The 25,361-nt window shown below is 38.5% G+C and overlaps 1 protein-coding gene across 3 annotated transcripts in view; it reads right to left on the bottom strand.

Annotated features, from left to right (window-relative positions):
- The window catches only part of abcc10 (ATP-binding cassette, sub-family C (CFTR/MRP), member 10), a 72,638-nt gene that overhangs the window by 6,862 nt on the left and 40,415 nt on the right, over window positions 1-25,361 (bottom strand). For all 3 annotated transcript variants that reach the window (XM_036532975.1, XM_036534547.1, XM_036533805.1), the window contains 13 exons: window positions 24,499-24,578; window positions 24,044-24,215; window positions 17,890-17,988; window positions 17,540-17,729; window positions 15,129-15,206; window positions 12,857-13,033; window positions 12,453-12,585; window positions 10,549-10,735; window positions 9,489-9,832; window positions 7,864-8,033; window positions 6,854-7,014; window positions 5,993-6,246; window positions 3,658-3,803 (listed from right to left, as the gene is read on the bottom strand). In XM_036532975.1, the coding sequence (XP_036388868.1) occupies window positions 3,658-3,803; window positions 5,993-6,246; window positions 6,854-7,014; window positions 7,864-8,033; window positions 9,489-9,832; window positions 10,549-10,735; window positions 12,453-12,585; window positions 12,857-13,033; window positions 15,129-15,206; window positions 17,540-17,729; window positions 17,890-17,988; window positions 24,044-24,215; window positions 24,499-24,578 (2,191 nt within the window). The remainder of the gene's footprint in view (window positions 1-3,657; window positions 3,804-5,992; window positions 6,247-6,853; window positions 7,015-7,863; window positions 8,034-9,488; window positions 9,833-10,548; window positions 10,736-12,452; window positions 12,586-12,856; window positions 13,034-15,128; window positions 15,207-17,539; window positions 17,730-17,889; window positions 17,989-24,043; window positions 24,216-24,498; window positions 24,579-25,361) is intronic.

The following is a 25,361-nucleotide window of genomic DNA, read 5'->3' as shown; positions in this document are numbered from 1 at the left end:
AGTCAGATTGGAAAATGGAAGTTCATTTCAAGCTGTAACTGTCAGGAAGGGTTTTCATTATATCTCTTGCTTATTATACTATGAATTGATCAATTGATGTGATGGTGTGCTTAACCATCACATCAATTGATCAATTCATAGTATTGACTCACAATATGGCACCTGTTCTTGACCAGCTATTGGTCAAGAACAGGTGTCATATTGTCCTTTTCTTACAATGTGCATCCAACATTTGGATTCTTCTGTTTCAGCTAATAACACTTTAGAACATAAGAACATATGATGACGAGAACAGGCCATTCGGCCCAACTAAGCTCGCCATTTCTTAATTAAAGAGTATCCAAAACTGCATCAAGTCTAGACTTGAACACAGCAAGGGTCTCTGCCTCAACTACATGACCTGGAAACCTATTCCATGTATTGATAACTCTTTGTGTAAAATAATATTTCCTTATATCAGTGCGGAACTTACTCTTAACTAGTTTCCATTTATGTCCTCTTGTTTTACAGACTGAACTCACCCTAAAGAATCTATTATAGGTCACCTTATTGATTCCTTTTATAAATTTAAATACCTCAATTAAATCACCCCTAAGCCTCCTCTCGCTTAGTCTAAATAGGTTAAGTAACTTGGGTCTTTCCTCGTAGCTTTTATATTTTGTGCCAGGAACTAATTTAGTTGCCCTTCTTTGAACCTTTTCGAGAGCTTCGATGTCTTTTTTTATAGTGCGGTGCCCAGAACTGCACACAGTATTCCAGGTGCGGTCTGACTAAGGCATTGTATAATTTCAATACAACCTCTTTAGATTTATACTCAATACTTTTGGCTATATATCCCAGCATCCTGTTGGCCCTTTTTACTGCTACAGCACACTGCCTAGATCCTGTTAAGCTTGGGTCAACTATTACTCCCAAGTCTTTTTCAAATTGAGCAGATTCTAGTTTTTTTCCACCATGAAGTAGTCTTGTCTAAGGTTCTTATTTCCCACATGCAAGACTTTACATTGATCTAAATTGAATGTCATCTGCCAGGTATCTGCCCACTTTTGGATGCTGTTTAGGTCTTCCTGTATTACCTTAGTTGATTCTATACTGTTGGCTAGACCCCCTAGTTTTGTGTCATCTGCAAATTTTACTATTTTACTACTAACCTCTGCATCAAGAACATTTGTGTATATAAGAAATAGCAAAGGCCCCAACACCAATCCCTGCAGGACTCCACTTCGTACAGGACCCTGCTCAGATACAATTCCTCCCACAGCTACAGTCTGCTTTCTATTAGACAACCAACTTCGAACCCACTTAGTGATAGCTCCTGTAATTCCTGCAGATTTCATTTTCAATATTAGTCTCTCATGTGGAACTTTGTCAAATGCCTTTTGAAAGTCCAAATAGATAATATCATAAGCTTGGTTTGAGTCCAGACATGCTGTAACTTCCTCAAAGAAGTCCAGCTTTGTTAAGCACGACCTCCCTCTGCGAAATCCGTGTTGGCTATCATTTAGAACACCATTTCGTTCCAGGAATAATTCCAAATTATCCCTAATGATGGATTCCAGTATTTTGCATGTGATACAAGTTAAGATGACAGGCCTATAATTTCCTGGTTCAGTCCAGTCTCCTTTCTTGTAGATAGGTACTACACTGCCATGTTTCCAGTCATCTGGCATTTCTCCAGTTTTAAGGGATTGCTTAAAAATAACTGTCAGAGGCTTGTAAATCACCTCTGCTAGTTCTCTGAGAACTCTTGGATATATTCCATCAGGGCGTGCTGCCTTATTTGTTTTAAGTTTTTGAAGTTTATCTAGTACTTCTGCATCATTTAAATCAATTTCCTCCATAAGTCTCTGAGAACTGACTGCACCTGAAGGCATATGCGAAATCACTTCACTAATGAAACTCTCCACAAAGTAACTGTTTAGTGTATCAGCAATAGCTTTGTTATCGTAAACCATAACCCCATCCTTATTTTTTATACCTCTTATTTCATCCTTAACTATCCTTTTTTGACCATAATATTGAAAAAAACATTTAGAGTTGCTCTTTGCATCTAGTGCAATCTGTCTTTCAAAACACCTTTTAGCTTCCCTTATTTTTTTCTTAACTTGAGCTTGCATATTACTGTATTCAATCTTATTACTATCTGAGCTCTCCAACTTGTATTTTCTAAATAATTTCCTTTTTTGTTTCAAACTGTTCCGTAGGGACTTATTCACCTCTACGACTGCCTTCTTCCATCTGAGAAATACTGCTAAAATCAGGAAAATCGTATCAATTAACGACGCTGAAAAACTAATCCACGCCTTTGCAACATCCAGATTAGACTACTGTAATGCCCTCTTGTCAGGATGTGCAAACATCTCATTAAAACCCCTTCAGCTGGTGCAAAATGCAGCTGCTCGAATCTTAACTAAAACTAAACGCTTTGAGCACATCACCCCAGTTCTGGCTTCTCTCCATTGGCTACCTATTAAATACAGGATCGTTTTTAAAATACTCTTACTCACATTTAAGGTTTTAAATGGGCTTGTCCCCCCCTATCTTAAGGACCTTCTTCATCCATATCTTGCTTGGTCAAGGATAGGAAAGTTACTGCAAGTACCTTGTGTAAGGATACATAGCACCTTTGTGTATTCATATATTGAGTGACTTTGGGCATGCCTGAAAGGATCTTGAGACTAGCATGTTTCATTTAAACTTAAGGTTTTGCTATGTGCATGATTTTCTTTTCCTGTATAAAGCAACATTGTACTCTGCCTTGTTGAGAGCCACTTGACTTGTGTGGTGTGGATGTGTTGTTCCTGAGCATTCATACACAAATTTACGCTCAAGGGTCTGACAGTTTTCTCCACAACACAGAAAAATTAGAATATTATTCAACAGCTATTTCTTAGCTGCTAGCCTACGTGAATGGGAAAAAATACAAAATAATCATGTGTGTACATTATAGTGCTGGAAATGTTATCTGAACATAAATACTCATAAATATGCACATGTATTTTGCAAATTAAGAATGACAAGATGCTATAAAGACCCAAGCTGAATGTGAGCTAGCTAGGTGGAAATACAACAAAGTCAGCTAACTAAATTAAATGAGTCAATCTCGTCATAATGCAGGCTAGCACACTGAAACAGTTAATTCCCTCCCACCTCTCTCTTGGGGAGACAACAAGCTAAACACAGTTTAGCCGGTTTACTGCTGTTTCTAGATCTTTTGAGTTGATGCCGCAATTCAACCTTAAAGCTACCAATGCAAAACAATCGACACGGCACTCTTCTAATGAAAGAGACATTAATGGGTGATAACCCATTAGATGGGAATCTGCACAAGAAATAAAGAAAAAGAAAAAGAAAAAAAAAAGGTTATAATGATCATCTGCTTATAGTGATCAATTTTACCCTTACAGATGTGATCACTATAAGCAGTTTCCACTGTACTTAAAGAAACAAAAAGGAAACAGATTAATGGAGAGCTTACGGCCAGTGCTTAGCCCCCTAAAATTTAAATAAAGACAAACACAACTGCAGGGGTAAAAAAACTGCATGCCAAATAATTATTCTTTAATGGTAGAGACTCAGATAGTCTCTTCACTATCTCTGGCTATATTGTGATCTGGTGTTTTATCATGCCCATTCCCTGTACCCATTCTCTCTTACCCATCTGGTTTATGGTCTGGAAAAGATGGCACTGCTCCAGCACATCTAGCAGTAGATGATCAGTGTGACATCCACAGGGATCTAGGTTTTCTCGTACTGTCCCACTGAACAGGAAGGGATCCTGTGGGATAATGGCCAATTTTGACCTGCAAGGGATATTAAAAATTAGTGAAAGCCTCATGCTTATACCATGCCATGCTGGAACAGTGTCCTTTGACTATGTCTTTTGTGTTTCACTGTCATTTTTTATTAGTAGCTGATTTCAGAAATGTAACAACATTGCACTCCATTTATTATTTAATTGTTATACTACAATCATGCCATTTGTAACACTGTTATAAAACTCTATTAATGAATCAGCAGCAGCATTATTAGCAATCAGCTGCTAATAATTTTGGGCTCACTAACAGTATGTAATACCATACTTGTGAGTGTGCAACCCCCCATAATAACTGAAAATAGCCAATAAGAATTTAAAAGTAAAATCTGAATGTGAATCTGGTATGTTTTAATTACGAAGCAACTAGCAAGTAGGAAAAAGGAGGAAAAAGTTTTGCAGTTCCACTCCGTGCTTGGATAGTAGTGGATGTGACAGAAAGAGGAAAGGCAAACCAATGTTTCTCACATTGGTGATCAAATACTGCTGCTATACTGCTATACATCACTGTAGCCTAAACATTAACACAAAGCCAAATATCACTGAGACACTCAAAAGTAATGTGCATGACTCCAATTACCATTTATTGAAACATTCAGTTAATGACATTTACTGTGTTAAGGAATTTATAGCTTACACAGCTATTTGGACAATGACACTCATACGGTGACACTGAGTAATGGTTTTATTTAATAAAAGGTTAAAGACAATTACATAATGGGAAAAAAATATTTAAAGCATTCACTTAAAGATATGCTTAGCAGTGGAAATGCAGTAAAACTTCTGTCTTGTATGCCTTATCTACACAATACTGTTGATTTATATAAATTTGCAAAAATTTCTAAAATCCTATTTTCGCTTTGTTGTTATGGGGTATTGAGTGTTTTTGCAAGTTGTATGTACCACTGTCCACTCTGTATCACATTAGCATGTACCAGCATCCCTGTGGAAATCAATACCCTGAAGAATTCAGGCTGTTCCTCCCCAGCAATACATGGCTAAACCTGATAAACAGTGATAAACTGGCCACTGAGTGTGTGTGTGAACATATATATATATATATATATATATGTTATATGCATAACCTGAACCTGTCATATCCTGATTTTCAGGATAATGCTAACAAGCTATTGCTATTTTAACAGGAGCATTTGTTGTATATTATTTGTATGTGTTGTAATATTCTGGAGTCAAGTGTGAAGTATGCTATATTCAAAAGTTTCCTTCAAGGGTTGTGCCAATGGATGATGCCATCAGACATTATTATTAGTATTATTAAAAAGAAACAAAATCCTACAGTGATCAGAGAATGGTGCATTAGACCAATCTCAGCTTTTGATTTTTGCAGTTTCTGCCAGCTGTAAGCGAAACTGGCAACAATAAACCAACAAACGCCAGCTGCTCACGCAGTGCCTCTTTGACTCCAGTTGCCATTCAGAGTTAATAAGGTATGCTGTTAATTCTTTTAAATTCCACTGGGTGATGAGCTCCATCTGCCCATGTAAATTGACTGATTTGCCATTTTTTGCAGATAATTTTGCAGATAATTGCTGCCTGCAAATGTTACTGAGGTTCCTCTTTTCATTTAGTTTAAACAATAAATTGCCAAATCATTGTAGTGGCGTTTCATTTGCAGGCATCAAGTGTAAAGCTTGTATGCTACAGATGTACAGTCTTTGTACAACAGTGGTAGCTCCAAATGAAGATGAATTATGAATTAGAAAGACTTAGAAGTAATAAATAATAACTAATAGTAATTATTAATACTGATTATTCAATTTGTTTTGTGAATTAATGTCTGCAAATGATTAAGCTACTTAGAATCAGTCTTTTTGTTTTTATAAATTAGGACAATTTGGAAATAATTATTAATAATATATTAATTGCAGTATGATTTTTTAAAATAAATTTTGTAAACAGTGATAATGAAAAGATGGCAACTCTGATTTAACTCTTGTCAAGTGAAATTTAGGTGTTAATATTTGGATTATTAAAATGTATGAAGAATGTTCTGAAGAAAGAAATGTGTTGGTCAAAAAACAGTTTTGAATATACTCTTCAACAAGACAAAATTTGTGCAAGTCTGACTTTAGATAGATGACAAAAAGGTAGATAGTAGTAGGTCTCTTGGACATTGACCTGCATGTTTTACTGCATCCACAGGTCCTCCCTCCTCACCTTAACTGTGCCAGACGAATCTGGGTAATGTCCACTCCATCTATCAGGATCTTGCCACCATTCAGTTCCACCATGCGGAAGAGAGCCAAGAACAGGGTGGACTTCCCAGAGCCTGTGCGCCCCACCACGCCCACCTTCTCCCCAGGGTGGATCACTATGCTCACTCCGTCCAAAGCATTTGGCAGACCCTGGCGATATGCAAGCATTGCCCCCTGGAACACTATGTGCCCCTGTTCTGGCCATGAGTGGGACACCTTTTAGCATGGAGACACAAACAGGACCCCAGTGATAGTATCACATTAGATTCTGGACACAATAAATAAATTGTCACCAGTAAATACCAATGAACACATGTTCATTAACATGATCAATCTTTGATGCACATTGAGTATGTACAAGACAATGTATATAATAAATACACACTGTATGACAACATATGCATGAAAAAATAAACAACTAGTACAGTGTAGAACGATCTTATTTATTTTGTCATTCTCAGGAAAGAGAAAATTCTCTATAATTTTACTTATAAAAGCAGTATGCCTCCCTCCCACTACTTCACAAACATTTACATTTACATTTACATTTATTCATTTAGCAGACGCTTTTATCCAAAGCGACTTACATTTTTTTTTTTTTTTTTTTTTTTTTTTTTTAACAATGTTATCCATTTATACAGCTGGATATTTACTGAGGCAATTGTGGGTTAAGTACCTTGCCCAAGGGTACAGCAGCAGTGTCCCAGCGGGGATCGAACCTGCAACCTTTCGGTTACGAGTCCTGCTCCTTAACCACTATGCTACACTGCCGCCCGTCGCACTGTCAAAGCAAGAGCAGCTAAGTTCTCTAGTGACCCCTCACCTCTAGGATACCATGTTGCGTTTCAACTGGGATTTCAGTGGAGTACTCTTCAGTCCGCTCCACAGAAATCATCTGTGTCTCTGTCTGAGTAAAGCTGAAGATAAGCCCCGACAGAAGGCTGGTGATTGACAATGCATATGACAGAGAAAGACCAATAAGGCCTGTTGGAGAACACACACACACAACAAAGACACATTCAGTCTTTTCCATGGCTGGAATCATGGACAAGTAGCAAAGAAGAAATCTTTTGAACTTGATTTTACCGAATTGCATCTGAATAACAATTGGAAGTATGTCTCAGGGTCAGATGAAATGAAAATTGAGCTTTATGGACATGCTGATTACCTTTATATTTGGCATTAAAAGGTGAGGCATGTGTTGAAAAAGAACCCATGCCCACTGTGAAATATAGTAGGGTGTTTACTATGATTTGGGGTTGTTTCACATCTACAGGTTCTGAAGCCTTTGTTAAAAACTACAATGCATAATAAGACATTTTGGTGAAAACCCTGGATCAACCTACCAAGTCGCTCATACTTGGCTGAAAATGGACATTCCAGCATGATAATATGATGAAGTATTCATCGAAATATACAATGAAATGGTTAAATCAGCAAAAAATAAATATTCTCCAATGAACATTTTAATCACCAGACCTCAATTCATTTGAATATTCACTGTTCAAACTCAAATAAGCAGCTCACAAACAAAAGCCAAGAGACCTGAAGAACCCATAACAAATCTTTCAGTTGCCATTACAATGACATGGTCACATGTACCAGATGTTTCTTTTGTATCATGACATTCATTATTACTTTAAAAAAAAATAAAACAAAAGTTACAATACAACCTTAAACTACAACCACTAAATCAACTGATGTTTCATTAAGCTGATATTTATTTCCTAAAGATTATTTGATCCAAACTATATCTGTGCCAAAGACACTATGATTTCAGATACAATAATACTTGATTTCCGTGGTCATCCCATCCAGACATTCAGCACTCACCTGGGTCAACTGATTTTGTCTGATGTTGGACGATGGCAATCACACCAACGGCTGCCACCATGGCAACACCAATCATTTGTAATCGGATGTCAAGCCACTGCATGGCCGCATTGCTGGCAAATAAACACTGTTGGTTAGTCTCTAGACGTCTCTCATTCTCCTCCTCAAACCTGTAACCAAAACAACACTACTGTTGGACAAGTAACAAAAGGAACCAAGTGCTCTGTATCAAAAGAGGGCTGCACCATAAGTTTTAAAGTACACTTGGGATTTGTTAAAGTACACTTTGTTACTCTTGAAAACAATGTTGCTCTCTTGTGGGGATCATAGGTAGAAAGGAGTACAGACATTTCAAAATACAGATGAATTGTCATGTGCAGATTTCTCCCACTTCAGCATTGTTTAACCCTTACAGTCACTTTATTTAAAAACTCAGCTAATAAAACTCACATTCTGCTCAAACCTTTTGATGTTGCTTATGATGTGAGCAAAAAACTAACACATTTTTAAATGAGAAGAGTGCTAGTGAAAATTGACATCATGAATATTTATAATGTAGGGTGTTCCTAATTATTTGCAATGCATTAAAAACTGCTCAATTCTAAAATTCCTATTCAATTTTTGAATTCATGGAATTGGTTCCAACTATGATTTAGAGCTCCACTTTATTTTCATTGTGCTTGTGACTTTTTTAAAAAAAAAAAACGATAACATTTGCAAATATATGTCTCTCATATCTAATTGGGTTTGGAGAATCTTTTTTCAATTATCAGTTCAGTTATCAATTTACTTTCAGCCTAAGCAAAGACTTCCTCTTCACTGCAAATAATTGATATATGAAAGCTTTTCAAATGTCTTAAAAAAGACATTGGCCTTGACATGCAAAAACATTATTATTAAACAAGTATTACAAGTATTAAACAACTGTCAGAAACACACAATTTCGTTGTTTTGTATTTACTTTGTATGTACTTTGTATGCAATTTACAAATTGTCATGCACAATTAACTGCAATTACACCTTTTAATCATTTAATAGCCCTAGTCAAAATTTTATTGTACATTTTAGTCTATTTGTTTGATGAATGAGTAAAAATAAATAAATGGAAAGTTAAATGAGAAAAGTACATTTGATTGGGAAGTCTAATATCAAAAAGCCAAAATAAAATCTTGAACAGATTGTACATTATACATGGTTTACTATAAGTAGTAAACCATAAATGCGGCTATGTAAGGGGATAGCAATAAACATGTCACTTCAACACTCTGCCACTCGTGAGGCAATAATGGCTCATAATCCCAATATCAACAATAAACTGACATTTTTAACTTCAATCACAGATTTGACTGGTAATGCAAAAAGAGGAACAGAAACCACAAACAAGGATTAGGAATGTAAAATAGTAAAAGAATAATGAAAATGGGAAAATATGCAAAATGATTGCATTTTTCTCATTTTGTAATCTTTTACCTCATTTGACCCTCCCATTCCTCATTTAAGGTACAAGTCAAGAATCTTTCCTAAACTAAGTTCCTTAAACTACTATGCCAAACTGTTGTCCACTCCAGATTACTACAGTCCAATCCTTTTTTCAGCAATGGAACCGATGTGCATCAGTTTCTGACCTGGAGGTGTTGCAGCTGGCTCGGATAGTGCAGATGCCTGTCAAAGTCTCAGAGAAGTGGGTGTACATAGGTGAGAGAGTAAGACTGTAAAGGCGCTTCAGCTCGCGGGATGTGTGGCGGTAGAAATGCTGTATGTAGTAGTACACTATCCCCAACAATGGTAGCAGCAGCAGGATCCAGGGCAGGCCATAGCTCATCACCACCAACATGCCCAGTAGGCTGAAGATGTTAGCTAACAGGATATTAAGGATAAAGGGCAGCGTGTCATCCACACTGTACAGGTCCGAAGAGAAGCGGTTTAAAATTCGTCCAAAAGGGGTGGTGTCAAAGAAGGTCACTGTTGCCTGAGTGGGAAAGAAAGTGAGATATATTTTGATTATTTTAGGTAGCTATCTAATTTACCCTCATACCTACATGATGCAGCTATATTGATTTGATTCTGTTTTTTTCCCAGAAATGTTTTTGTAAATGCTGAAATGTGAAAGTTCACATAAAAATTCTGAACAATTATGTACACAAGTGTGTCTTTAATTGTAGTGTCATAACAGTGCTCTTTGGAAAAGTGTAATGATCAGAGTAACAATAACAAGGCTAGAGATCCCAGAACATGGTAAAAAACATAGCATTCTACTTACAGTATGTGTTACTGTTACCTAAATCTACTCTTGAGTACCCTGTCACTGTATTACAATTTTGCTTACCTGACATGCTTATCCACAGGAACTTACATTTACATTTATTCATTTAGCAGACGCTTTTATCCAAAGCGACTTACATAGGTTACAGTTCTTTACAATGTTATCTATTTATACAGCTGGATATTTACTGAGGCAATTGTGGGTTAAGGACCTTGCCCAAGGGTACAGCAGCAGTGTCCCAGCGGGGATCGAACCGGCAATCTTTCGATTACAAGTCCTGCTCCTTAACCACTATGCTACACTGCGGCCCAACTTACACACCTTATATCATCCATTTATACAGATGGATGCTTTACTGAAGCATACTTTACTTCTGAAGTTGTTGACAAAAATACAGCTAGGGGTATTTGGTTTCCTCATACCTTGAGCACTCTCTTCAGCAGTCTGTTGTGGATTATGGTGGCAGCACATATGGCTCCATGGGCAAAGAGGAATGCCCGGACAGCAGTTAGAAGTGAGTTAGCTGCTGCAATGGAACCATAGACTATCAAGTAGAACTTCATCTCAGAAGTGATATTGGCTTTGGAGGCAGTTTCAATGACTGGGTACCTGTGAGATACAGGAATGGCAGACAAACAAACCAGATAATAATGGGATACTGGTAAAATGTGTTTGGCTAGAATATACACCTGGATTCAACCATAACTGCCAATCCATCTGAAGCAAAAATGCAATTCAATATAAAACAGTCATATTCAGTCAAATCAGGCTCACTCTCAATGCTCTTGAGAGTTAGCCTTAAGTTCAAAAAGGGCTGAAAATCTATGAAGCAGGAAAGGCATGTGGCCTGAAATTAAGAGAATTTTAAGTGACAGTGTCTGTCCAAAAAACCTTTTTGCTTCCTGTTTCAACTTTAAAATCCCACAATGTACCATAAATTCACAACAAAAAGCTTCAGAACAAACAATGGCACTCATTAAGGACTGGCATGTAATACCTGATTTATGCAATATTATAAGAGCAAAGATTTTTTTTTTTAAAAAACTAAGTTTTTCTCTTTTGTCTTAAATATTTTGGGAGTACAATTAGTAGACAAATAATTTGATGCAATAATGAATTGCAAGACATCAACTCATGTAGAAGTATTCATTACTTAAAAGTAGTTATTAAAGCAAAACCCTTTAACTACAAAACAATGCAAGTCATCTATGAATGACATGGGCCAATGTCTGTTCAATCATGTCATTTTATGTTATTTTCGTGATAATATTGTAGCAATCGAGTATCAGAAATATGGTATTATTTTCCTCCAGTTTCCTGGACTCGATCTTAATTTGAATATAGCAAAATAGCAGCAGCACTACAGGTGCTCAGATTAATCTACATTAAGTGTTCAAGATTCAAGATTCAAGATTCAAGATTCATCACAGAGCTTTCCGAGTCAAGCTTTACATTAACTGTTCAAAAACGAAAAAGGTGTAAGAGATGAACTGCAATAAACTGCATATTGTGATGTCCCTGCCTCGGCACCACTTCCACACTGGACTGGCTACTCCTATGAGCCTTTGCACAGTTATGTTGTATTTTTGTGTTACATGGGAATATTGTGGGGATGGGTTTGCTTGTTTTATTGTTTTAGGGTGGTTTTGTTATTTCCCATTCTTCTCCATGTGTACTCACATAAAGTTTTATGTTTTACCCCATGTCACGGAAGAGTTGTCATTGTCAAGATGCCCCTTTGTTTTCCTAGTCTCAGTGGCCCTGTTACTTTCAGGTAAGTGCAGTTCTTATCACACCACATGCTTAATTGATGTGGGGTTGCACAATTTTAATAAAGTCCAACTTTCTGTCCTTACAGTTGTGCCCACTGAATTACATGTCAGAGGAATTCATCACAATAACAACAAATTGTAAAAGTTTTTTGAAACAACAATTGAGTAGGAGTTTCTATTACGATAACTCATACTGTACAACTCTCTCTAATAACAACAAACTGTCCTCACAGATATTCAAAAGCCTTCCATTGTAAACAAACTGGCAAATCTCACTTGCAGAGATAAATGAAGGATAAACATCAGGATAAGCTGATGGAGTTTTTTTTTTTTTTGATTTGCACTTTTAATGACATGGCAGTTTTGACAGAACCCTGTTTTATTTTTTCAAAGCAGATTAAGTCACAGAGCTGAAAAATGTGTCCAAAGTCAAAGACATGTTGTTGGATTGTAACTAAAGAATTTTCAGAATTCAGTAAATTTTAGTGAGGCACAGCCCTGCAGTTTGGTGTTGAGCTGGTGTATGAGCCAATAGCTTGAGTTCTCAAACTCACATCAAACTTCTTGGAAAAAAAAGCAGCATGTATGAAAAGTCTCTGTTTAAGAGGACACTGAGGGAGGCATTGTAATCACTCTTCAGGTGTGAGATCCAATGAGACAACCACCAGTCCGAGATGTTCTTTGAGGCTGAGGGGAGATGTAACATCATTAAACAGAAGCAATACAACATATATTAACAAGTTAGTTAGAATGCATGTGTATCAGGTATAGGACATTAAATGGAGTGAAAGCACAACAGGCACACACCAGTATAGGTCAAAAATAGCTGTGATTTTAAAATGACAGGAGAAACTAGCTCTGATTTGAATGCTTTTGGGACTGTAGCTTTTCCCCAGCTTGAACCATGAAGCTTATACTAATTTGCAAACCAGATGTTAATTATGGAGCTGTTAGATACCTTGCATGAGAAGCAGTGTGAGGAAAATGGTAAAGGTCAAGCAGCTACCCACTGCCAGCAAGTATGACTGATATACCCTCCAGGCCACCACACCCATCTGCTTCTGTTCTCCCCCCACTGTATACTTCACGAGAGGGCCCTGCTCCAGGGGTTGCTCCTGGTTGTTCACCAGCCCATCTGATTCACAAAGGCAAGCAAATAAGACTTTAGTAATAAATTAACAGTAGTGGAATGGTGGCAGAAATTTTCTTGATTTAAGGAGTACATTATGTCATCTTCTTTCATGCTTAGTTGGTATGCAGAATGTGAGAGAAAGCTGTATCAAGATATGCTGCTAACTTGATTCTAAAATATACCACTATATAATGGATGTGGGATTCAATCAAAACATTAAGCAATAAACAAAAATGTACTCCAACATTTGTTCTAAAAATGTGGGATTTATGTTGACAAACTCCCACCTTTGTTGGTTACAGGAAGCTAGAATTCTTTGGATTCCACATCTCATTCATACACTCCTGAAATATGGATATGTGCAGCACAAAGGATTTCTGCATAAAGGGACATGATTTTTAAATAAATATGTACTTCATAAAACATAACAATTATCCTAATGATTCTCATTATTATCATCTTCTTCATTCTGTTAATGCCATTATATGTATTGATATTTATCATTTTAATACTTAATACTTTCATTACCTACTTTTGATACATTATGCTAGTACCAATTCTACAATGATTGTAGGTATGAGTCATACTATTAACAGCCCAACCAGAAAAACAAAATGAATAAAATCATTCCACAAGGATGTATGAATTGTTCTACCATATATTTTGTAGCTACAGCATCAACATAAACGACTGAAATAGCTATCTGCATTAAGCGCTGTCTGAAAATAGCAATTTTATATTAGCATCTAACAACTGATAACTGCACTCTTTTTTGACCTCAAAGTAGTGTCCTTTGAGTCTTTCAGAAAGTACTGTTTACATACTGTAATTTGCCTATTTAGATGGGGCTCCAATTGATTACTATATGGATAAGCACAATTTTCCTCTGGACCAACAAGAAAAACATGACTGCAGTGATGGGGCAGCCAGGGTGCTGCTAAACTAAGGTCCTGACTCACAACACTAAAGCTCCTGTGGCTGATATATTCAAAAATATTCCCTGGAATTCCCTGTCTCCTGGCAAAATTCCCAATCTGGTTTACTCAGACTGGCCAATGTCATCACCCCAAAGTCTGATCAGCTAAATAAACCCCTGTCACGGTTCAGGCAAACACTCAGTTGCAGACCACAGGAGCGTCGAATGCCAGGCACTTTATTAATCCAGGTAGGATCGTAAAACGAAAAAACAAGCAGGGTCAAAACCAAAGAGGCAGTCCGAGGGTAATCCAGGTACAGGGAAACAGGAGCAGGTAGGGTCGAACACCGGGCAGGCAGAACAATCGGGCGATCAGGGCAGAAAGGCAGGCAGGAATCAGGTTGAACAACAAACAGGTCAGAAAACGAGAATAGCGCACAGATGAAAAATGGCGGGGACGAAACAGGTGAACACACGCTGCTACGAACTAGCACAAGGACAGGGACACATGGGGAAGATATAGAGCAGGGCTAACGAGGGAATGGGAAGCAGGTGTGCAGGCAATCAAGTGGTGGGAGATTGGGCGGGGAGCGGGGTAGGGCTAGAACACAAGGAAAACAAAAGCACATGGACAGGAAAAACAAAAAAACACCACAGCTAAGGGGGCGGAGCACTGACAACCCCTTGTTCTGCCTCACACTAGTGGTAATGAGGTCGGTCACCTCCCTCTCACAATAAAATGTTTTTCAGATGCATGAAAATGCGTTATAATTGAATAATACGTACATAAATTAATGAATTATTAGAATTATAATTATTTTAGTAGTGGCAATATTTATTTATAGTGTATCATTTGTAATGGTGGATTATTTAGAAAGTTACTTCTGTATGTGGGTCAAAGATTCCACAAGCTACTTTCAGATAAGCAATGGGGCTCCCAATTCCTCAGTGTTACCAATGCAATTAACTGTGCTTGCAATGCTTATATTAAAATCATGTTCTCTGACATTAAAGTGTAAACATTTCAACCTAATTTACGATGTAGACAGCCACCAGTCCTATACTGATGCCTTGTACAAGGGGTACAAACGCTAAAACTACTTCAAATGATTACATTACATTACATGCAATTAAGCAGACGCACATATCCAGAGAGACTTCTAGCACAAAAGATATTTATACCTTTCTCTTTCCTGTTGTTGTCATTCTTCCTGTTCTTGGGTACTGCTTCCACCATAGGGAGAATTTCATCTGGGGTCCCTACAAAGTACAATACAATGAGCATGCAGAACTTCTCTACCTCCCTAACTAAAAGATCAGTGGCATTACGCTTTCTGTAACTGAAAAATAATGCTGCAGTATTTTTTGGCAGCACATACTGTTAACAAATGTAGGGAAAAGGAACACAACATTCATAGCTAGCAAACCTGTTTTCAACTCAGATGATTATTGTATTGCATGTCTCTGTCATCACAGCTGCAGTATTAATTTTCTTTCACTTTGGGACAGATTTGTTCTTTACTGGTTAGCATGTGAGCAGCGATTCAGTTTGTTTTCTGTGTGCATATTTGTCTTTAAATTGCTGCTCGCATTGCTGATTCACATAAGCAAGATGTCAAGTTTCTGCACTAGAATAAAATTTCAACTGCAGACATGATTAAAGAAAACTGGACATGTAGCTATGTCATCCATATTATGGCTGACTAAATGTACTGTACATTGATTTGTTTGCTAGCATTACAGATTTTCACATATCAATCAGATTGACGAATAAAACTCACCAGAGCATGGTGGTGTTAATGACCAAATTGACTGAAGTGTTAGGGACTTGGGCCAGCCAGCCTTGTTGAATGGAGTAGGGACAAACCACCTGACAGTGGCACAAAGCACTTGGTACAAAAACCACTAGAAGGGGCTGAATCAGGTAAATCCAGAGCCATCTGAGGGCACTGCATAGCTGTGTTCCTATTACCTGATACTACGCACACATCGTCTGTCTCATCACGCGTCTTGCTTTTCTCCAGATGAGAGATGTTTACAGAACTGAAGTAAATTCTGTTCCTAAAATTTAACATGCCAGGAGAACACGTAACATTTAAAAATAATATCTTAAAACAATGTTTTACTATTATGTCTTGAACTTAGTTGAACTTAGTGAGTGAGCTACATTTGTCACTTTTTTCCCAAATTTGTTAAGTGGGGACAGCCTCCACGGCCCCTCACTACAGTTTAATTCATTAGAGGATTTGGATGGATTATTTAACTTTGAACTGTAAGCGTCATGAGGTGGATCCAAAGCTTTGGTAAGTCTCCACCAAAGATTATTGTGTTGATCAAGTTTTGTCTGCTTGAAACACATTGATTCAATATTATGAACTGCTGTCTACGGAGAATACCACAAATCACAAACAGTCCATTGTATCATCTGAAAAGGCATGTGCTTATGGAGCAGAAGTTACTCCTCTCCATTTGAATAATGAAAAGTAGATCTTATTGACCCATCTACCATTTTGTTTCAGATGTTCTGAGTTTATTGGATGATTCTCTTTTAGTAAACAGATATTTTTGTTAGAGATATTATACATCATTTCTTTATAATTTTTTATTATCTTTTTATTTTGTAATTATGGATTGAAGAGTTATTCAAGAAAAGAGGATTCGTTTATAAGGATATTTTAAACATGTTGAATATTTTTATGTTTAGATACATGACTAGCTTGAAGAATACCATAACAGAATTACAGAATTTAACTGGATAGAGCTGAAAATGTTGTGTTGTTATGCAGTAGTTTTTAAGATAAGAGATATTGTCATTGTTCAGGACAACAAAATTACAGACTTAAAACTAGCAAAAACAACAATAAATGGCATTTACTGTATCTCGACAATACCCAAGAATGTACATCATTAGTAAACACTGACTGCAACATTGCCAACCCTTAAAATGAAGGAAAAACCTACAACACATGGGTGTTTCAGAAGCAGAAGACATAGAAGATGGAGCAATAGCAATTGAGTAAGGAGAAAACTATTAGAGATAGAGATTGAACAAATTAGAAGAGAATTAATAAGTACCTAAATGTAGCAAAGCAAATCAGGCATTTTCTACACAAAGCTACCATATCCAGTGAAAATAAAATATGTTTGTTTCAGGCTTAAATTCAGCCTGAAATACAGCATAAAACTAAGTGTTTCTTTCCACACTGTAAGCATATCTATACTCCAGAATATACTCCTGTACACAACCAGGCATACAAACACATGTACATTTGGGCACACCAGACCAACTATCCCTGCAAGACACAAAATTCAAAAATTTGAAGACAAAGATCTCAAAAACCACACCAGCATGCATATTAAGCATGCAGTGGTTTCCTTTTCATTGAAAAGGACAGGTCCATCGCAGATCATGACCATACACCAATGCATAGGCTTACATAAAAATATAGCAAAACGGGATATTCTTATAATTAACATTCTTATAATTCTTATAATTATAAATAAATACATACATATAAGAATATATGTATTCTTATATGTATGTATTTCTTTATATATATACACACACAAAAAGAAATACAAGGACGTTATACCTGTTTTGACAACTGTTCCATCATTCATAAGGATCATTGTATCAGCTTTGTCCATAAACTCTAAACGGTGGGTGCAAATGATTCGGGTTTTGTCCCTGAGGATCCCCATGATGCATTTCTCAAGAAGGTGATGGGCAACATCAGCATCCACTGAAGCCAGAGGATCATCAAGAAGATAAATATCCTTCTCCTATGATGGAATAAAAAAATGTGTTGCTTGTACTAATGTGGGAAGAAACATTATCAGTGATTAATAGTTTACATAAGAATGTGTGACCCTTTACATTGGTATTTAAGAAGATGGGAGATACATTTGGGACAATTCTATAATATGAGAGTGCAGCACTTACCATGTAAATAGCCCGTGCCAGGGCAAGACGAGCCTTCTGTCCTCCACTTAGTGTCACTCCATTCTCTCCCACCTCAGTCCCATCACCCATTGGTAAAATCTGCAGGCAGATATTACTTGTAATCAGTTTGATTATTTCATACAATATCAGACACTTTCTGGCCCAGTCCTCTTGGGTGGAAAACACATTTATGTTGCATAAACACAGCACATGTATGACAGTTATTGCACACAGTATATAGGTTCAGAGAATGTGTTTGTTTATCTATTTAGCAGTGAAGAAACATTAGAAACATAAGACATAGTCAAGTTATTGTAATCAAGGTGAGGAAAAAGGTGAGTTTTGGTAGTGCAGCCATAAATGGGTGGACATGCCAGTTATCATGGACTGCCTCAAAACACACAACGCAATACTATATATATGCAAAACTATTGATCAAAATTCCGATTGCGACACTAATGATTCTTTTTTGCTAAACTGTCGTATTCAATACTGCTGCTGATGCTTACCAGATAAGATGCACTCTTGCCAACTATAGCTTTCAGTATATGGGCATAGTGGTTTACCTACATGCATATGGTATCTGTTAGCATTATAATTGGAATTGTATAATCCTTAAATTGTACATATTGCTTTGTACTTACATGTAAAATTAGGTACACATTTTTGATTTCAGCACTATGTTTGGCACTGACGCTTGCTCATGTTTGGTTAGTGTTGTGCCACTTTATCAGAAGCACTGTGTAAGTCGCTCTGCAGAAGAGCATCTGCTAAAAACAATAATGTAATGTAATATAATGTACACATTAGTCTACCACTTAATTTTTTAGTTGACTGGATAAATTGATTAGCTAACTTTATATTAGTCAACAAGGTTAGATATTTATATTCTCACCTCAATCTTCCTCATTGGTGCTTAATTTTTTAGGATATTTTCTAGCCAGCTGGCTATTGTATCAATGCTTCATTTAACCTACAATTCATTTCTAAACTGAACCATTGATGCTTAACTTTCTTCAGGAATTTTATCAGAAGATTAAAAAGAAGCTTTATCTAACAAAATTAATTTTAAAATATTTTATGTAATGAATTGTTACGTCCCTCTGTAGTACTGTTTTTGGGTTTTTGGCCCTCGGCTGCTGTGTTTTGTTTGTGTTCCCCTATACAGGTGGAGGTGAGGAGGCATCATCGTTGCTGGGAAACCTGACCGGAGGATGCGGTAGGGAAGGATGCACCAACAACCGTAGCGGAGGAACCGACTTGGAGAATGCATAGAGACACGGACACCGCTGTCATCGCATAGCAACTGGACGAGAGGATGCCATAGCCGGAGGCACTGAGGAACATCGTGGAGCAGCGGTTTTTAAAATGATGCGGGAGTCTGGGACTATAGAAGAACTGGACTTTATCATCGAGGGAGAGACGTATTTACATACTACTGAAAAGACGTATTTACATACTAGTAATTACATACTACTGAAAGCTACGTGACTACGTTCAATTTTAGTAAGATCACTTACTTTTTGTAAAAGACACTTACTGACTTTGTTTACACGCAGGTTGTAACCGGCAGTTCAGTAGTTAGCACCTTTGTTCGGTTAACATCGAGAGACACCTGACTTAGAGGAGTAGACCGATTTCAGCGTGGACTCAGAACCTGCTACACTGGCTGCCCAGTGAGGCTTTGCAACCTGTGTTTTGGAGATTCTAATGCTTAGAATAAACTTACATTGTTAGATTAGGAAAACCCTCAAGTTCTGTAACTAATAAACGCAAATTTACTTTTTATAGACCGCTGAGTACAAAACTGTGTCTTTGTGCTGTGGTTGTGGTCGATTAGTGTTACGGCAACTTTCATCCACTTCCACAGCTCGCAACATGAATAAATACAGTTAAATAAATAAATCACGTCATAGTTCATACCTTGAAAGCCCAAAAATCCAATATTCCAATATAAATGTAAGGGTAAAACTGATTTTTTTTTTGGACAAGTTTTTCTCACAACAGTTTTATGGGCAACTTCTAGCTGAAAACACACACACTTCCAGTTTCTTACATATTGATTCAAGTACAGATACAAAGAATTTTGTGGGTTCAACAGACGCACACAGTCACCTCTCTGTAATGACTCCATGATCTATCCAGCTGCTGAGATGATGGCAGAAACTTCCTCCTTCATAAATTGCAATGCTCTGAAGCACAGATGCAATGTAGAGGCTGTGTGGAGTATCCCACACGTGAAGTACTATTTTTCCAGGTCCATCTGCCATCATCCTCTTAATTTAACCTGTTGTTAGCTGTTGTCATGTACTGTATCCTTACGTATTGCAGCAGTTTTGTTTAGGAAAATGGTATTCATAAAGACAGTTCCCTGGTCTTTCTTGTGCATCAGATAGCAAATTTAACAAGCACCATCATCTTCACTATGTTCTCCATGTAACCCATGTCACTGGTTAGCTCTAACATGATGTGAGGTCAATTTTGTATATGCTTGTGTTAAGCAGGACAGCCCAGTCATTTGTTGTTATCTCTGCCCACTCTGCCTTTGGCAGCAACTGCTGCACTTACACTTTCACTTTTTTTCCCCTTCATCCTAGGAAAGCATTTTTTTCATTGAATCACTGCCTGCTTGGACAATACTGTATCATAAGGCTGGTTGTTTGGAGCTGATTTCTGGAGCAGGCAGATATGAGGCAGTATCTCCAGTACCATCCATGCTTTGGCATCACAGTAGATGTATTGAAAGGTTAGCTATGTTGCCGGAATATTTTGTTTCAATTTTCAATAGCTTTATCAATGTTGTCCCTTAAAACCCCAAAAGGTTCTACAGCTTCAGCTATAGTTGTTAGGCACCTTACATATTTTGCAATCTCTAGCACGTTTATCTTTACTGTGAGCCATAGATATTTTATAATGTGCTAGCTAGCTAACTGTCCAGAATGCCCAGAATGCAACTGGTATGCGTGTCACAAGTTAGGTGGATGTAACAGCATTAGATTTGTAAGCTGGTATAGTCAGAAGCAATATTTTTGGGTTGATAACTATGCTTAATCTACATCTTCTTTTTTTTTTAACTGCAAGATGTGTGTGTCGTACTGTTGAAATTAAAAATGCAGGCTAAAGTGTTACGACACTAATTTTCTAAAACTAGCAATTTTTTCCAAAAACACATGATTGTAAAAGACAAACATAGCTGCTGAAATGATCATTTCAGAAAAATGAGACACCACAATGGATAGCAGTTTGATAAGTGGCTTGAAATCTAGTTGACCTCTTGACGCAAGAAGACTGAAATACAACGCGTTTTACTTGACAAGTCATGTAAAACTGTGAATCCCCACCTTAACACATGCTACTTGTAGTACTTGCTGTTTATTTTACAGGTAGTAAGATTCTGTGATTCAGTGACTGATACGGTAGTATACTTTGCTTTCCATGTCTAGTCAGATTGTACAAGTTGACCCATGGTAGGGCTTGAATAGTATTATGCTCACATTCACTGGTCTGGGAGTGTTGTTAGCCTGGTCACACTGTTGCCCATTCAACTTGAATGGATATACTTCTGTTCTTTTGTGCTGAAAGTTGCTTTGGACAAAACTGTCTGCTAAATGAATGAAATGTAATATATCTGTAGTATTTAAGTAGTAGGGGTGATGGTACAGTAGCAGCCCCAGTCCCTCTCTCATCTCTTGATTCTTTCACTAAACTTTCTACTGATTCTGCTGCATCCACCCTTCTCTCCTCTCTGTCATCTTCCCTTGATTCTCTCTGTCCTTTTACTTCCAGGCCTGCATGACCCACTCCACTGTGTCCTTGGCTAACAGATTCACCCCATGAGAAGAGGGCAAAGCTTTGTGCTGCAGAATAAAAGTGGATTCAGCTCCACCGCAAATCTGCTGAACTAACAAGCACTTCTCTCTGCCTTTTCTGCAAGTGTGACTTCTGCTAAGGCTTCCTTTCATGAATTCAAACTTCAAAACATACTTTCTAACCCACACATACTGTTTTCCACCTTCTCTTCCCTCCTCAATCCTCTCTCTCCCCCACTCCCTCTGATCTCTCTGCGTATGACTTCGCACATCACTTGAACCTGAAAATTATGTCTGAAACTCCCTCCAGTCCTCCAGTCCTCCCACAGCCCTCATCTCTCAGGTCTTCCTCTTTTTCCTCCCTCACTCTCCACTGCTCCTCTCTTTAAATTCTCTCCACTTTCAAATGTTGATGTTGCTCATCTCCTTACATCACACTGAGCTACCACCTGTGCCCTGGATCCCATTCCCTCACCTCTCCTGCAGACTGTCGTTCCCACCCTTCTACCATTCATCTCCCATCTGATGAATTTGTCACTCCCCACGGGCTTCAAGGTGGCATGAGTCACACCCATGCTGAACAACAGGACTCTGGACCCATCTGCTGTCCAGAACCAGTAACCGGTCTCTCTCCATCCCTTTCTGTCTAAAACACTTGAATGTGTTGTGGCTTACTAACTGTCCTCCTTTCTCTCCCTGAACAATCTTCTTGACCCTTTTTGGTCTGGCTTCAGGGCTGGTCAATCCACAGAGACTGCCATATTCATCATCAATGAAGCTCTTCAACCTGCTAGAGCATCCTCCCACTCCTCAGTCTTAATTCTTCTGGACCTTTCTGCAGCCTTTGATACAGTGAACCGCACTCTACTTCTGTCTGCTCTGGCTATGTTAGGAATTGCTGACACTGCTCTTCTTTGGGCTCAATCCTACCTCTCTGGACGCTCTTTCAGGGTGTCCTGGAACATTGGGTTATCTACAACCCACAGCCTGCCTACAGGTGTCCCTCAAGGCTTTGTACTTGGCCCTCCCCTCTTTTCTCTTCACGTGAAATCTCTTGGCTCTGTCATCTCGTACCATGACTTTTCATACCACTTCTGTGCTGATGACACTGAACATTTCCTGTCATTTCTGCCAGCTGACACACTGGTCTCTGCACGCATCCCAGCTTCCCTGAAGGACATTTCATAGCAGATGGTGGACCACCGCCTAAAGCTCAACTGGGCTAAGACTGAGATGCTTTACTTCACATCAAGGTCCTCCCCATTTCAAGACCTCTCCCTCAGCCTAGACTCTACAAGTCTTTTCACTAATAGCTCTGTCAAGAACTTTTGCGTAATACTTGATAGCCAACTGTCCTTCTCCTCTCAGGTTGCAGTGGTGAGTCGGGTGCACAGATTCTTTTAGTACAACATCCATTCCCTACCTCACTATGTATTTTATACAGCTCCGAGTTCAGGCCCTGGTCCTCTCACGCCTGGACTCACGTCTCTTTCTTTTTCTTCCTGCCTGTGCCATCAAACCCCTACAACTAATCCACAGTGCAGCTGCACAACTTGTCTGCAACCTCAACCTCAACCTGGTCAAGTTAAACCCCTCCTCATCTCACTTCATTGGCTTCCTGTTAACATTTGCATCAAGTTCAAAACCTTCACGCTGGAATACAGGACAGTGAATGGGACAGCCCTCTCGGACCTGCAATTAGTCTTCAAATCATATTTTCTACCCAGATACCAAAAACCAACTTTTTTTTTTTAATTTGGAACACCCAATGTTACAAATTTTCTCCCACTCTTGAATGAGCTATTGTGTCATAGATACACCGGTCTCATTGCTGCAGCCCCTCCAGTTAGTCTAGGAGGGTGGCCCAAACACATGGTTTCCTCATGTCATTTCCCTGCTGCTTCTTTATACACCGCAGTCCACATGTTGAGCTTGCATAGATGTGAGTCAGAGGAAAGACACTTCATGCACAGCTTTATCCAGGAAGATCTGCAGGCACCGAACCGATCAGCGGGGGTTTCAGATGAGCAGTGGAGCAGACAGGCCCCTGGCCACACCTGGCCATACCCCTGCAGAATGAAGCCAACTTATTCTGTTGCTGTGGGCTCCTGGTCATTGTCAGCAAATGACATGGCTGCGATAGAACCTGGGCCACAGGGCTCAGCCTGCACTTGAAGCAAGAATTGAGACTCACTGAGCCACTCAGGAACCCCCATAGTTTCAACAGTATTGAGGTGTAAAAAAATTTCAAACCAAATGCCCCTATGGCATTACCACTAAAAGATAAAAGAGAGAAAACAGAGTAAGACACAGAGTGACTGGAAAATGAAGATCGCTCTACTCACGTTGAGGTCGTCAGTGAGTGCACAAGCCTCTATCACAGATTGGTAGAAGTGGCAGTTGAAGTCCTTGCCAAACAGGATGTTTTCACGCACTGTTGCATGTTGAATCCAAGGCTCTTGCACAGCCAGGCCAAAGCCATTCTCCCTTCCCTGGACAAACAGTGTACCTTGACATCTGCATAAAGATAAGGAGGCTTTAAATCAATTCCTTTTATTTTGCACAGTAATTACGAATTATGTATTTGAATTAAGTGAAAAAACAGAATGGCTAAAAATGGAAGCATGCTCCAATGCAACAAACTACTGATGGATAAAGTTCAGTCTTCCTCTCTAACATACACATACATTTGCAGTATAGTAATGAATAAATGTTATCATTACTAAAACAAAATTAAAATACATCAAAACACATCAAAATACATTTTGAGACCCGTTCAGCTGCATGTCTCAAGCCTTACCGACTAAGTTCTCCTGTAATGGCAGCCAAAAGAGAGCTCTTCCCACAGCCCACTTTCCCCACAACAGCAATCAGGGACCCCTGGAAGATACAAATAAATAAGTATTTCAAGTTGGTTTTAAAAGTTTTACAGTACTGTTCATTTTTTTGTTGTTTTTAGGGGGGGGCTATGCATTTGGTTTTTACTGTGATCATTTACTGTGATCAACATCTTCCAGTGTTTATACTGAACACTAGGCTTACATTTACATTTATGTCACCCAGAGCAACACACAAGATTTGAGTACATTTAAACGCTATATTTGCAGATTTGACATCCAGCAGACGCTCTTATCCAGAGCGGCATACAAGATTTGAGTACATTTAACTTTTCATTAACATTTACATTTTTGACACCCTGCAGACATTGTTATGCAGATGCTCTGCTAATTGTATAATAGGCTCATCAGCTTGGCAACCTCCTGATTTGTGCAGAAACATTTGCACACAAGTAACAGCTATTTTTCTCACTACAAGTTACAAAGCACACTACAGCGGGTGCTCATTGGAAGACAGCTGCTACTAGACTGATGTCCCTCTATTGCCGTGCAACTCGCAGGCCCCTGATGAATCACAGAACATCTGAATGCAAGTGAGTTGAGGAAGCTCTGGTCAGCATACCCATCCCTATCCCTGGCAGAACCCAGTTTCAAATGTTACGTGCGGCGCACTGGGCGTGTGGAGTCTGGGTCACCTGTGTCTCGATCCCCCCCCCCCCCCCCCCTCTCTCTCTCTCCTGACGCAGGTATCCCCGCCTCCTCATTCCAGATCGGCCAACCAGAAACGGGGCGCCCCGATTTAAAGATGCTGGATTCTTGGGGTGCT

The sequence above is a fragment of the Megalops cyprinoides genome, chromosome 1 (genome assembly GCF_013368585.1).
Source record: "Megalops cyprinoides isolate fMegCyp1 chromosome 1, fMegCyp1.pri, whole genome shotgun sequence".
Lineage (NCBI taxonomy): Eukaryota > Metazoa > Chordata > Actinopteri > Elopiformes > Megalopidae > Megalops > Megalops cyprinoides.
The sequence above is the reverse complement of the archived record's forward strand: the minus strand, read 5'-3'. Positions and strand labels throughout refer to the sequence as shown.